The 15,686-nt window shown below is 45.9% G+C and overlaps 1 protein-coding gene and 1 pseudogene across 1 annotated transcript in view; one reads left to right on the top strand and one right to left on the bottom strand.

The window, feature by feature from the left end:
• The window catches only part of LOC114676823 (uncharacterized), a 197,647-nt gene that overhangs the window by 83,349 nt on the left and 98,612 nt on the right, over positions 1 to 15,686 (bottom strand). Inside the window, exon 2 of the mRNA XM_028845382.2 lies at positions 14,770 to 14,889. Within this exon, the coding sequence (XP_028701215.2) occupies positions 14,865 to 14,889 (25 nt within the window). The 3' untranslated portion in view covers positions 14,770 to 14,864. The remainder of the gene's footprint in view (positions 1 to 14,769; positions 14,890 to 15,686) is intronic.
• Positions 2,779 to 3,416, top strand: LOC100425660 (mitochondrial transcription rescue factor 1 pseudogene; annotated as a pseudogene).

The raw sequence follows: 15,686 nt of genomic DNA, 5'->3' as shown, positions 1-15,686 counted from the left end.
AGCCACTTCCACAGAGAAATCTTCCTGGCAACTGTCACAACTCCCTTTTCTTTCTATCCAGGGTAGACATGGATTTGCAGTCAGACAACTGACTACGTCAAGTACCAAGAGAGGTCCCTGCAGATTGACCAAGCTTAGGCAGAAAATGTTCACACTGAAGCATAATTGAATTAGGCAGAAAAGCAAATGCCTGGCAGGTTGGTTGAGAGGGAGGCCAGAAGGGTCTGGGGGACTTCTTTGGGCAGCCAGGCCAATAATCAGGCAGCAACCACATAACGGGCCTTGCCTCTTCCCTCCCCGCAGAACATAAGGGATAATGGAAGGAGCTGCTCGTGAATCGTGCAGCTGCAGCAAACAGGCCTCCTGGGCCCCGAAAGCATTGCTACCCTTTTCCCCACTGCCTGTTATTGGACAAAGGCAAGATGCAATTTCCCTTCTTCCCAGAATATACAAGACAATTCTGTATCCTATCATAACTGGAATCCTCCAAATTACCTCTTTTCAGAGAGGCCCCATCCAACTTCCCTACAGAAACAACAGCGCTTCTCTCATATTCCAAAGAGAAGCACGTCCAAGATGTTTCTTGGAATGTTTCCTTGACTTTCTGCAAGAAGCAGGTCGTGTTTAATGGTGCCAGCTCCTCCTGCAGCTCTATTGTTAGGAAATGTCATTCCTGCCCCTGGGCACCCTGCCTCCCACCCAGATCTCAGATTCTTCAAGGCAGAACAGGTGCTTTCTCCCTGCATACTGCTTTCCTGGGCCTGGGAAAATGCAGAGCACATACTCAAAGGACCTCAGTGAAGGGCAGCACTGACCCACAGAGGCACCAGGGGGACAGGGGGACTCTCTTCCCTCCTTGATAGTTGTATTAGTCTGTTTTCGTGCTGCTGATAAAGACATACCTGCGACTGAGTAATTTATAAGAACAAAGTGCAAGGGACTCACAGTTCCACATCGCTGGGGAGGCCTCATAATCATGGCGGAAGGTGAAATGCACGTCTTACATCGGTGTCAGGCCAGAGAGAATGACAGCTGAGCGAAAAGGGTTTCCCCTTTTAAAACCATCAGATCTCGCGAGACTTATTCACTACCACGAGAACAGTACGAAGGAATCCACCCCCTGACTCAATTACCTCCCACCAGGTCCCCCCCACAACATGTGGGAATTATAGGAGCTACAATTCAAGATGAGATTTGGGTGGGGACACAGTCAAACCATATCAAGAGTCCATCAAAACAGTCCTTGTGGGCTTCAGAATTCATTAAGCAGCTCCTAATCCACCTAGTAGTCAACTAAGCTAAGAAGCTAAACTGAGATTCTCAGAGGAAAAACAAAGGTTCGCTCTGGATGGATATGGCTGAGGTCCCACATGCTAGGACAGGCCCCAGCATCTTCGTCATCCCGTGGAGTGATATGCGGCTCCGAGGCCAGCATAAATCAGGACCAGAGCCACAGGCGCCGCCAGCCCACCGAGCCACAGGCTTGCCACAGCGCCATCCATCATACTGGCTAATACCAAGCTGCCTAGCCACCAGCAGAGTTGGCCACAGGGACAGGAGGGCTTGGTGACTCCGGCTGCCAAACAGCAGCATGTTTGATTTAGTATTATATTTTTCTCATGAATTTTTAAATTCAGATAATTCACCCCGCATTCCTTTTATAGATGTATATATACACACTGCATAGAGGGAAGTTAGCCAAGTCTACACATGGCTGAGTAATTCAATTTCAATGACCTTGATGATCCTAACGTAAAGAAAGGCACTGGGCCTAAGTGGACCAGAGTCTGCAGTTCAGAGAAAGAGCAAACGCAGAGGCTTGGGAGGGGTAATGGGAAATGTGACCAAGGACATCCCAGGAAGGACGGACAAGCTCCGAACCAACACAGCAGAAATGTGGAAGTGAAGCAATTTGTTCATAGAGAAAAGGGTGGACCATTAAACCAACACTAGGCAACAGGCTCTGGGAGAAACTCGGTACCAGACAGAGTGAAAGCGTGTGTGTGTGTGTGTGTGTGTGTGTGTGTGTGTGTGTGTGTGTGTGTGTGTGTGTGTGTGTGTGTGTGTCAGAGACACAGAGAAAGAGAAAGAGAGATAAAGAGAGAGTGAGAGATACAAAAACTAGTGTTTAGGAAGATGGTTTACAAAGGACATGCCCAGGAAAATTTGAGAGTACTTCGTAAGTGCAAGGATACTGAAAATTACAAAGAAAAAGAAGGGTCAGTGCTAACACTCAGACTAAAAATCCAGTGGCTGGAAGACTGGAGGTGATGCTAATAGAGATGAAGAAGCTGGAAGAGCAAAAACAGTGAGTTTGGGTTTCAGGTTGAACTTCCAAGATTGGCAGACCACCTTATAGAGGGCACATCCTAAGGTGATCGATCCCAAATGATCCATGTTTCTTATATAACCCCTCCCCTTGAAAGTAGGCAGGACATGACAAAATGATGGGATGTCACTCCACAGATGATATTTCATTATGTAAGACTTCATCTAAGCAGGCTGGGCCTTGAAAAAGCAAACTGCCGAGCTCAGGAGTTCAAGACCAGCCGGACCAACATGATGAAATCCTGTCTCTACTAAAAATACAAAAAGTTGGCCAGGCATGGTGGCACACACCTGTAGTCCCAGCTACTGGGGAGGCTAAGGCATGAGAATTGCTTGAGCCCAGGAGGCGGACATTGCAGTGAGCCAAATCGCACCACTGCACTCCGGCCTGGGCCACGGATCAAGACCCTATTTCAAAATAACAACAACAAAAGAAAGGTTATAAGCGCCATGGCTATGACTAGCATCGAACTGCTTGCCGGTGTTTTAAGAAAGCCAGATACCTGGATTGGACTCTGGGGTGTTCTCCAAGGGACACCTTCGTCACACAAACTCTGTACTTCCTGGAATCAGTACAGCACTAAGTTACATGCACCAAATTATAAAAGACTTATCCATAATATTTTCTCACTGAAATTCTCAAGGCTTTTAATATCTCCAGAATATATTTTTCCCTTTCCCATAAGACTCAAAAGTAATAAAAGCTCTAATAAATCTACTACAAAGTCACCACAAAAAGTAGAAGATGAAGAGGACTCTGATGAAGAAAGCGATCATGAGATGAGTGAGCAGGAAGAGGAGCTTGAGGATGACCCTAATATAGTCAAAGGCTATCAAGACCTGGAAAAAGCAGTGCAGTCCTTTCAGTACGATGATGTCCTGAAGACAGGCCTAGATATTGGGAGAAACCAAGCGGAAGATGCATTCTACAAAGGCGAACTCAGGCTGAATGGGGAAAAGTTATGGAAGAAAAATAGCATGGTCAAAGTGGGAGATACATTGGATCTTCTCATTGGAGAGGATAAAGAAGTAGGAACAGAGACAGTGATGAGGATTCTCCTGAAAAAAGTGTTTGAAGACTGAAAGTGAAAAATAGAGTGGTGTTATGGCAGTGGAAAAACTTAAAGTTGCCTGAGAAGAGAATGTCTAAATAAACGGATTGCTTTTTAGCAATAAAGCTGCTTTTTAGTGGTAGAGGAAAGGGTCAACTGAAAAAGAAAAATAGAAAATTGCCATGTTGGAACTGCCCATGGAGGGGCTGTGTGGCAGGAACTGTGGGTGTCTACAGGTAGTGAGAATGGCCTCTAAGCACTGAGGTGACCTCCAGCTGACAGCCATTAAGAAGCCAGGGGGCAGGGCACGGTGGCTCACGCCTGTAATCCCAGCAGGGAGGCCAAGATGTGTGGGTAATGAGGTCAGGAGTTCACAACCAGCCTGACCAACATGGCGAGACTCTATGTCTACAAAAATACAAAAATTAGCCGGGCGTGGTGGCACATGCCTCTAGTCCCAGCTACTCAGGAGGGTGAGGCAGGAGAATCACTTAAACCTGGGAGGCAGAGGTTGCAGTGAGATTGCACCACTGCACTCCAGCCTGGGCAATAGAGCAAAACTCCATCTCCAAATAAATAAATAAATAAAATTTTAAAAATAAAAAAAAAGAAAGTGTAGTAAAATGAATACATTTCCATGGGTTAAAAAGGAAATGGACAAAAAAGGGGGAAAAATAAATGTGCTACAAAGACCGACACGACCTGGCCTGCTTGACCTCACTGAACCTTCTATACGCTCTTTGCTCAGCCTGGTCCAGGCACACTGGCCACATTTCTGTTGCTCCCACTCCAGCACGAGCTGTTATTACCTCTTCCCAGAATGCTCTTCCTCCATAGCCACATTTTCTTCCATTGTTTGCCCAAAGCCTTTCCCATAAATGCCTACCCTAACCAATGTATTTTTAACTGCACTTCAGTTACCTCAAGAGCTGCTGTACTTTTATCCAGACCATTTATCAGCTTCTGCCATGCTATAAGATTTACTATTTGTTATGTTGATTGTTTTCTGTCTCCCCCTGCTAGAATGCAAGCTCCACAAAGACCGATTTTTGTCTATTTTTTGCTGATAAATTCCAAGAGTTCGGAACAATACATAGCACAAAACACATGCTCAGGAAAATATTTACTAACTGGTTCAAGGCAGTCATTAAGCAATGAGATGGGTCTACATGTATTACTATAGTAAGATACCCATGAGATTTCATAAGGTTAAAAGTTTTAAGAGCATGTCAGAAAACAACATGTGTACTATGATCTTTTTTATATATGTATAAAACAAAAACTCTCCTAGCAATCCATTCCTGAAGTCTTAACATGGGCCAGAGCAAGGTAGGCATTCACACAGGAAGGGGAGGCCATGGTGTCACTGAGTAGGGTGTCCAACCCAACCTAGCAAGGTGAGGAAGGGGCCATGTGGAACAGCAGCCCAGTACACATGTCCAAGCCAAGCATGACAAGGAGGGCATCCATGTGGGAGGAGGTAGAGCCAGGAAAAAGAGATTGGTTACATACATGCCAATTGACCAAATAAGTAAAGATATGAAGAGTTTTGCTTGCTGGAGAAGCCATTTAAATGTGGAAAAGGAGAAAACTAGAATGAACCTTGTGGAGCTGAATCAGAATTGAAGGCATCAGTGTGAACTCATGTGTGTGAAGATGTAACTCCCTAGTGAGCGTCTCGGGGCAGTGACTCCTCAATAAGCAATGAGCACACCTTAAGCCCAGATTTTGGTTTCTATGTCCCAGCGTCAACTAAAAGAAACCATGACTCCTTAGAAAAATGGCTGGTTCCCCTGCTGGGGCAAGCAAAGAATAAGATCAGCCTAGAGTCCAGGTGTGGTGGCTCATGCCTGTAATCCCAGCACTTTGAGAGGCTGAGTGGGGGTAGATCACCTAGGTCAGGACTTCGAGACCAGCCTGACCAACGTGGAGAAACCCCACCTCTACTAAAAATACAGAATCAGCCGGGCATGGTGGCACATGCCTGTAATCCTAGATACTTGGGTGGCTGAGGCAGGAGAATTGCTTGAATCCAAGAGGCAGAGGTTGCAGTGAGTCGAGATCGCACCATTGCACTCCAGCCTGGGCAACAAGAGTGAAAATCCAGGTTAAAAAAAAAAAAAAGAGCCTAGAACATAGGCTAGAAAGTAAGGAAGTACTCAAAGAATGATAGCACAGAGAAACAAGCTGCTCTCAGCCAGATGAGTGGGAATATGAGCATCAAAATAATTTTATTTTTTATTTTTTAATTTTTTTTTTTTATTTTGGAGACAGAGTCTCACTCTTGTCACCCAGGCTGGAGTTCAGTGGCACGATCTCAGCTCACTGAAACCTCTGCCTCCCGGGTTCAAGCTATCCTCCTGCCTCAGCCTCCTGAGTAGCTGGGACTACAGGCACCCACCACCACGCCCGGCTAATTTCTGTACTTTTAGTAGAATGAGAGTAATGGAATACAGGCCACTGAACAAGACACAGTAAACTACGAGTTAATAGTAGAACAGCTCAAAATCTGGACCACCAGATGGGAAGCGCTAGAACACAGCAATTCTGTGACGCTGCTGCCAAAAATGCAGAACCAGATTCTAATTGTGAGAAAATTATCGGGCAAACCAAAATTGAGGAATCTTCTAGAACACAATAACAATAGCCTGCCATCCTCAAAAGTGTTAAGGAAAATCATGGCTGTCAAGGAAAAACTGAGGAACTGATCTTAATTGAAGGAAACTACTACATGTGATGCATGATTCTGAACTAGATCCTTTTGCTTATAAAGGACATTCCAGGAACAACAGGAGAAATCTGACTGGGGTCTGAGGACTAGAGGGTGGTAATGTGTCCGTGTTAATTTCCAGATATCAATGGCTATCTTGTGATTACGTAGGAGAACGTTCCTGGTTGTGGGAAGCACATGCCGAGAATTCCAGGGTAGCAGAGCGTCAATATGTTACCACACTCAAGTGGTTCCAGAAGGGGGTTGTTGGAAGAGAAATCTCTTTTGCATTATATTCTCATTTTTCTGTGACTGTTTAAAATTTGTATATTATCTAAAGAATAAAACATTTGCAAAAAAAGATAGGTTGGTCCACAGATCATTTCTGGAAGGGTGTAGGAGAAACAGAGGAGGCTCAGGAAGGAAGACGCTCCTATCAGCTCTGCAGGGTCACTGTGCGTTCTCTGCTGGCACAGAGGGGGTCATACCTGGCGGAACCTGGGACCAGGCGGAACCTGGGAGCAGGTACATGAGGACCAGCAGCCTCCCTGCCGCCCTGGCAAGGGTGAGCTTCCTCGAGCTCCTGTTCCCATATCCACTTGTCACTCAGCGCAAAGGGCCTTTGCCAGGGAAAACTGGGAAACGTCTGCTGCATTTGGAAGATCCTTTAAGATAAGATAAAAAAGTTGGCAAATTTCTCACACTGTTTCTTTCTTTATTGTTTTAGGTTGCAAAGAGGTTTGTGATGTACTACAGTTGATCAACGTTCATGTTTTTAAAAGTTGTTACTTGGAAATGTTTTATGATAGGTATGTAATCCCCATGGACTCACAATATGGCTTCAACTATTCAATCCTAGTTCGCTATACTCCCCCAACACTGGCTTATTTATTTTGAAGAAAATAAGCATCCTATTCCATCATCCATTAATACCTCAACACTTATTTCTAAAAGAGAAGGACCTTTTACTAAACATCATCGTACCCACCCAGCCCCCAAAAATCCTTAACACCACCAATTAACCATTTCCTGGTTAAATGTCCCTGATTTTGTCTCCCTCTCTCTCCTTCTCTCACAGTCATCGTGTTCAAATCAGGATCCATACAAGATCCAACATTGCACTTGGTTGATTTGATTCTTCAGTTCCTTCCACAGATTCCTTCTATTTCTTTTCTTTTTGCAATGTTTTTCATAGTTTTCCTTTTCCAGTCCAACATCTTTGCAGTTTAAGATGCTCTTCTCTCCCTCTTTTTCACTGACTCCCCATGTCTCCTCCCTGATCATTTTTTTTTTGTAAAGAAAATTTCTTATTAACAAATCTTCCATGGGCCCAGAATACGGCACTTTATGTTCAGGCTCCGGCAGGGAGCTCAGTGGAGGAGGTAGAGAGCTCTGCTAATTCCAGCACCAACTTCACAGAAAACAAAAGTGCAAGTAAATTCCACAGAAACATCCAGATGGTCATTGCTCTACCATTAACCAAGATTTGGGTGCACCACTGTCCCTCTTAGCTTCCTCATCTTTAAATTAAAGGGATTCAGAAAGATCATGATAATGACAGCCATGACAAGGACATTAACAGAATATTTACTGTTTGCCCTAAGGTCCCTCGAGATTCCTTCCAGTCAAGACTTTCTCTGTGATTTTAAGTATCAAACACACTTAAATATATTAGTGAAGAACAGTATTCTGGTTAGGGGATAAATATTTCATAAATGACAAATGAAAAGTAAGACAACGATAACAAAGGAATGGAGACCACAAATGTAGATGATAAAAGAAAACTTTAGTCATCAACATATCTAAATTTGAATAACACGCTATGTTTCAAAGCACTTTCTTATACATTAGCAAATCTCAGCCACACTAATAGGTAAATGATACAGAATGGTATAAAAGGTTAATGGTGGAACCTTGGGTATGCAGGTGTTTCACTAAACCAGTGGATCTCAACCAGGGTGATCTTATGTCCCCCAACCTCCTGCCTCCAGGGGTCATTTAGCAATGTCTGGGGACATTTTGGTTGTCCCAACTAGAAGGGTGTCCTGACCTCTACAGGGAAGCGGCCAAGGCTGAGCTGAAACATCCTTCAATACTTGGCACAGAATGCACCATAAAGAATTATCCAGCCCACAATGTCAGCAGTTCAGAAACTGAGAGATCCTAAGATAGGCAAGTCCCCTTGTTACCCAAGTGAAACGGTACTAGGCCAAGGAGACTTGGGAGGCTACTGAGGCCTGAAGCCACAGGAAGTCAGACATCCCGCGTTATAATCCTCCACACTGTGGGCTACCCTAACACATGAGGTTCGATAAGAAAACAATCAGTCGGGTGCGGTGGCTCACGCCTGTAATCCCAACACTTAGGGAGGCCAAGGTGGGCGGATCACCTGAGGTCAGGAGTTCGAGACCAACCTAGCCAACATAGTGAAACCCGTCTCTATTAAAAATACAAAAATTAGCTGGGCATAGCGGGCAGGCGCCTGTAATTCCAGCTACTCAGGAGGCTGTGGCAGGAGAATCGCTTGAACCTGGGAGATGGAGGTTGCAGTGAGCCAAGATCACGCCACTTCACTCCAGCCTGGGCAACAAGAGCAAAACTCCATCTCAAAAAAAAAAAAGAAAAAAGAAAACTGTCCTGGTTTGGTTTTGTTACCGAGATAGACCATGATATATATTTCTGAATCTGAACTATTCCCTCAATGTGTTCATCTTGGGAAACTGTACTTACCAGACACTGTCCAGCTGAAGAATTTACCCGCTTAGCAGGCCTGTCTCTGAATGACAGCACCTGCACTGATTTAGACAATGGGCACCTGCATCCTTGGGAACCCTTTACTCTAATGGGAGCAACCGACAATGACTACATCCATGAGAAAGAGTCAGATGGCCGTGAGTGCCATGATGAGAACACAGCCGGAACAGGAAGGGGAGGGGAGGGCGGGCGCTGGGGAGAGGGCTGCTACCTTCAGCTTAGGTTCTCAGGGAAGCCTGCCCGGGGAAGCGATATTTGAGCAAGACCTGAAGGAAGTGAATGGCTGGCCAGGCAGAGCTTGGAGGGAGAGTACTGGGAGCATGCAGCGGGATGGCCTGCAGGAGAGGCACGCTGCTTGTATTCTAGTCCCAGAAGGAAGGCATCTGAAGTGCCCTAAATGAGGAGGACAGGAGGTGAGAGGGAGGCAGGGCCAAATCACTTCAGGCCTCCTAGTCCCAGCAGAAAGTCTGGCTTTCAAACAAACTATAATGGGAAGCCACTGGAAGTTCAACCAGAGGAGTAAGGGGACTTGATTGCTATTAATTGATTGATTGATTGATTGATTGAGACAGGGTCTTGTTCTGTTGCCCAGGCTGACTGCAGATCAAAGATCACTGTGGCCTCAACCTCCCAGGCTCACACGATCCTCCCACCTCAGCCTCCTGAGTAATTGGGACTACAGGCATGTGCCACCACGCCCAGCTAATTCTTTTTATTGTTTTGTAGAGAGTGTCTGGCTATGTTGCCCAGGCTGGTCTTGAACTTCTGGATGCAAACTATTTAGATCCCTCTAGCTATTGTGTGGAGAATGGACATTATGCAGACAAGAATGAAGAAGAAAACCAACTGAGAGGCAACTGCACTAAGAATTTTACTGAAATTTGGCCAGGCGCGGTGGCTCACGCCTGTAATCCCAGCACTTTGGGAGGCCAAGGCAGGTGGATCACGAGGTCAGGAGATCGAGACCATCCTGGCTAACATGGTGAAACCCAGTCTCTACTGAAAATACAAAAAATTAGCCATGCGTGGTGGCGGGTGCCTGTAGTCCCAGCTATTCAGGAGGCTGAGGCAGGAGAATGGCGTGAACCCGGGAGGTGGAGCTTGCAGTGAGCTGAGATCACACCACCGTCCTCCAGCCTGGGCGACAGAGCAAGACTCCGTCTCAAAAAAATAAAAAAGAATTTTACTGAAATTTTACACCCAAAAAGAGAAACATCTGCAATTAATGAAGATATTCCAAAGACGAATTCACACTCTAAAAACTACTTCAAAAGAAGAGAAAAGGCCCCAGATATTTATTAGTGGTCTCTTTCCAGTAAGGGTGCTGGGCAGTGTTGCCACCCCAACCCACTCCACCCTAGATGGCGTCCACAACCGGAAACTCTGGTGTGAAGCTATTAATAACTTTCTCCAACAGGCTGGGACTCTGGGATTTGACCATCAGTGGGTGATGAAGAACACCCACCACCTGGGAGAAGCCTGGCCAGAGGGAGAAATGGCCAAGGAACTTTTGGACCAGAGTAACAGTGAATATAAGCTCAGATCTGCCTCCTATGCTCTCTCTCATATTTTGTGTTCTCGAGTGTTCCGGTCTCCTAGTCTTCAAAGAGCCAACTGGAGCCAGATGATGCATGGAAAAAACGGGTGCTGAGACTCTCAGCCTGAGGTTCCATTCTCTTCCCGTCTTTTTCCTCAGGGTGCTTTTCCTCGTACTTATTATTCCCAGCCAGCACGGCAACAAGATCCATGGGGGACTCACACCCAGGTTAGGGTGTGGATCTAGAAAATGCACCAAGAAGGCTCCTCTGCAGGTTTTACACAGCAAGCCCCAGACCAGTCTGGCACGTTGTAGACTCCAACTCCCCAGAAGTTAGCCTGAGATCTGAAGCTGAAGCCACCGCCCATATTAATGAGTTTGTCCTCTCCTCCCTGACAAACCCCAGGCAGTAGCGGGTGGGTGGTCAAGCATCGGAGGCTGATCCTCTGTCCTAGCCTTTCTTCTACCATCTCCTTCGACCACACACACATAAAGGCAGATAACAAAACCCCACAATCTGTGCACCACTTCGGAAGTGCCACTGTTCCAGGCCGGGCGTGGTGACTCACAACTGTAATCCCAGCACTTTGTGAAGCTGAGGCAGGTGGATCACTTGAGTTCAGGAGTTCGAGATCAGCCTGGCCAACATAGTAAAACCCCATCTCTACTAAAAATACAAAAATTAGCCAGGTGTGGTGGTGGGCACCTGCAATCCCAGCTACTTAAAAGGCTGAGGCTAGAGAATCGCTTGAACTGGGAGGCAGAGGTTGCAGTGAGCCAAGATCGTGCCACTGCATTCCTGCCTGGGCAACAGAGTGAGACTTTGTCTCAAAAACAAAAATGAAAAAGGATGTGCTACTGTTCAAGAACAAGTATAGACATCCCCACATCCTAAGAGGTCCTTCATCCACCCAAACTTAAGCTTCACACTTCAAAGACTGTTAATTACACATTATGACACCAATTATATCTGAATGCATTATAAAACAGAATCTTTGCTAAGCAATTTTACTGTTTTAATTCTTCTCTTCCACCATTTTTAATAATTAAACTCTTGCTTTTATATTCAGATGCAATTAAAAAAGAAGTCCTTTAAATTTTCAATCTATTTCATTTTTTTTACATAAAGAATTCAATAGCCATCCATTATAATGCAGCATGCAATATAGCCAAAGGACAAAATGAATAACTTAGATAAAACAAGATGAATTCCATTTAGGGGGAAAAAAATACAAGTCTACTTATTTTGAAAGCTCTTAGCATGAAATAGTCAATAAAAACATGGGGAACTCCCGACCAAACACAAATAAAACAAACCACATGGTAGCATACTCCTATGAAAGAGAAAGCTTTACTCTGTAAAGGAAGAGGGGACAGCGAATCGGGTCTCAAAATGCTGAATTTGAGGCTGGGTGCAGTGGCTCACACCTGTAATCCCAGCACTTTGGGAGGCCAAGGCGGACAGATCACTGCAGGTCAGGAGTTCTAAACCAGCCTGGTCAATATGATGAAACCCCATCTCTACTAAAAATACAAAAAATTAGCTGGGCGTGATGTGCATGTATGTAATCCTAGCTATCGGGAGGCTGAGGCAGAAGAATTGTTTGAACCTGGCAGGCAGAGGTTAGAGTGAACCAAGATCATGTCACTGCACTGTAGCCTGGGCAACAGAGAGAGGCCCTCTCTCAAAAAAATAAAAATTAAAAAAATTAAAAATGCTGAATTTTGGGACTGCCAGCATTCAATTATCGATGAAGTAAAAGGACACCATTATTTAGTGTGAACCTACCCATGCTGAATTACATTTCAAATATAAGGATAATGTCTCACATTACAAGAGTAAATAAGGAAAATTTAAATAATTTCGATCCTTTTGTGTGTGTGTGTATGGACCTGATCTCGCTCTATTGTCCAGGCTGGAGTGCAGTAGTGTGATCATGGCTCACTGCAGCCTCAACTTCCCAGGCTCAGGTGATTTTCCCACCTCAGCCTCCCGGCTAACTGGGACCACAGGCATGCACCACCACGCCTGGCTAATTTTTCTATATTTTTGTAGAGATGGGGTCTCTCCACGTTGCCCAGGCTGGTCTCGAACTCCTGGGCTCAAGCAATCCTCCTGCCTCAGCCTCCCAAAGTGCCGGGATTAAAGGCATGAGCCACCATGTGCGGCCAGTTTTGATACTTTTAAGCCACAGTTTGTGAGCTACAAATTTCACATCCACATGTACCAAGGCTGAACAGTGTGTCCGGGACAAGGAGTACTTCTGTGTGATCCATCTACTATAGCCTTATTTATCCTTTGTGTCTCTTCTAACCCAAAGATCACCAAGCTTTTTTTTAAAATAAAGGGTCAAATAGTAATGATCTCAGGCCTTATAGGCCATATTTCACAACTACTCAACTCTGCTATGGTACCAAGAAAGCACAGCTACAGATAACACGTACACAAAGGAGTATGGCTGTGTTCCAATAAAACTTTATTTACAGAAACAGGCCCACAGGCTGTGATTTGCTGACCCCTATTCTAGTTCTCAGAGGGCTAGAAAGGAGGAGTGAAGCAGAGACACACTTAAGACACTCCTATAAGAATACAGCAGGAATAAGCAAAGAGATCCAGTTGATCCGAATGTATCCACCAGGCATAGCCGATTACACCCAGGAGTATTCTTGTAAGACAAAAACCAAGTCTAGAGGTATTAGGTTGGTGCAAAAGTAATTGCTGTTTTTGCCACTGAAAGTAATGGAAAAACTGCAATTGCTTCTGCACCAATCTAATACGAGGGAGGCATCATTTCTCAACAACCACAACTCTCAAGACGCGAGGGCCTCTCCCTCACAGAAGCAGCGACGTTCTCTCGTGGAGCTTGTCCCCTGAACTGCATGTCCACTGGAGGTTCTGGAGTCTCGCTCTGTTGCCCAGGCTGGAGTGCAGGGGCGCCATCTCAGCTCACTGCAAGCTCCGCCTCCCGGGTTCACGCCATTCTCCTGCCTCAGCTTCCTGAGTAGCTGGGACTACAGGCGCCGCCACCACGCCCAGCTAGTTTTTTTGTATTTTTAGTAGAGACCGGGTTTCACCGTGTTAGCCAGGATGGTCTCGATCTCCTGACCTCGTGATCCGCTGGCCTCAGCCTCCCAAAGTGCTGGGATTACCGGCGTGAGCCACAGTGCCCGGCCCCCTAGAAGTTCTATAGTGACCTCTCCAAACTGCCTGCCTAAACCCACTTTTTTTTTTTTTTGGAGACCAAGTCTCACTCTTTTGCCCAGGCTGGAGTGCAGTGACGCAACGTTGGCTCACTGCAACCTCCACCTCCCAGGTTCAAGCCATTCTCCTGCCTCAGCCTCCCAGGTAGCTGGGATTACAGGCACCTGCCACCACACCCATCTAATTTTTGTATTTGTAGTAGAGACAGGGTTTCACCATGTTGGCCAGGTTGGTCTCAAACTCCTGACGTCAGGTGATCCACCCACCTCGGCCTCCCAAAGTGCTGGGATTATAGGGGCATGAGCCACCACTCTGGGCCAGCCTGCCTCTTCTTGTGTCTAGCAGCACACCAGGGCTGGGGACACAGGCTGTGGTCCCCAATTCAAATGAGGTAACTGGTCTACCAGGGAATTACCCCACCCAGGAACTAATCAATTACTCAATGAGCGCTCAGACAATAAGCCTTTGCACTCCAGCTTTGAACTCCTACCTGCTGAAGGGCCAAGAAGAGCCCAGAGCAGCCGTGATCAACCACTGTCACTTCACAAACCCCAAATACATGGGTTCTTCCCTCTCCTGGACACATCTTCCCCTCATACCTCACAATCCGCCCAGAGCAAATTCCCTGCCAATTCGACCCTCAAAGGGTTCCAGAATCTGCCTCATCTCCACCACCAGCAGCCCATCGCCAGTACCGGCTACATTGCCAGCACCCTCATCACTGTCGCCTCCTAACTGGTCTCCCTGACTTTGCTCTTGCCTCATTTCCAACAGAATAGCGTCATGTTAAAAAGGAAGTAAGAGGCCGGGCACAGTGGCTCACGCCTGTAATCCCAGCACTTTGGGAGGCTGAGGCAGACGGATCACTTGAGGTAACAAGTTCAAGACCAGCTTGGCAACGTGACGAGACCCCGTCTCTACTAAAAATACAAAAATTAGCCAGGCATTGTAGCGGGCACCTGTAATCCCAGCTACTCAGGAGGCCAAGGCAGGGGAATGGCTTGAACCTGGGAGGTGGAGGTTGCAGTGAGCCAAGATAGTGCTACTGCACTCCAGCAACAGAGTAAGGCTCTGTCTCCAAAAAAAAAAAAAAAAAAAAAAAAGAACGGGGTGAAAATCAACAAATAGCAGGCACAGATTTGGGGCTAGATAATAGACAAGTGAAAAAGCAAATGTATTCACGTACCCTTGATGCCCCTAGAAAGTCCTTCAAAGCACGTGACAGGGCGTATATGAGAGTGTAAACTGTTCACCATATGATGGTCAGGCTTCTGAAGCTGTTTACATCTGGAACGCGACCATCAACCTGGAAGGTAAGAAAAACAAACAAACAAAAAAAACTTCTGAGTGACAAACAGCTTCCACAAAGCCCATCCATTTTATTCCATAGAAGAAAAAGAAATGCGTCATTTATAAAACTCTACCAGAGGAACCAACAGCCATTGCTAATAGCAGAGGAAAGAAACAAAGGCCTTAAAATTAGAAGCAGAGGAGCAGAACCATCCACGACCTTGAAACAAAGATGGAGTCCACACAGTCAACCCCGGTGCATCACCCTAACAGCCTTCCACAGTAACTAACAATAATCCCAGGTCGGCAACACAGTTTCAAACCAGGCTCAGAATCCAGTTCAAGGAAACAAGATGAGTAATACGTTTTTATTTTATTTTTATTTTTATTTTCTTAAGATGGTTAAAATTGGGCCAGGCGCAGTGGTTCATACCCTCAGTCCCAGCACTTTGAGAGGCTGAGGCTGACAGATTGCTTGACCCCAGGAGTTCAAGACCAGTCTCGCCAACACGTCAAAACACTGTCTCTTCAAAAGATAAAAAATACAGGCTGGGCACGGTGGCTCACACCTGTAATCCCAGCACTTTGGAAGGCTGAGGTGGGTGGATTACTTGAGGTCAGGAGTTCAAGACCAGCCTGGCCAACATGGTGAAACCCTGTCTCTACTAAAGATAAAAAAATTAGGCAGGCATGGTGGCGTGCACCTGTAATCCCAGCTACTTGGGAGGCTGAGGAAGGAGACTCCCTTGAACTCGGGAGGCAAGGGTTGCAGTGAGCCAAGATCGAGTCACTGCACTCCAGCCTGGGTGATAG

The sequence above is a fragment of the Macaca mulatta genome, chromosome 3, assembly GCF_049350105.2.
Source record: "Macaca mulatta isolate MMU2019108-1 chromosome 3, T2T-MMU8v2.0, whole genome shotgun sequence".
Lineage (NCBI taxonomy): Eukaryota > Metazoa > Chordata > Mammalia > Primates > Cercopithecidae > Macaca > Macaca mulatta.
This window is presented reverse-complemented; position numbering and strand designations above follow the sequence as displayed.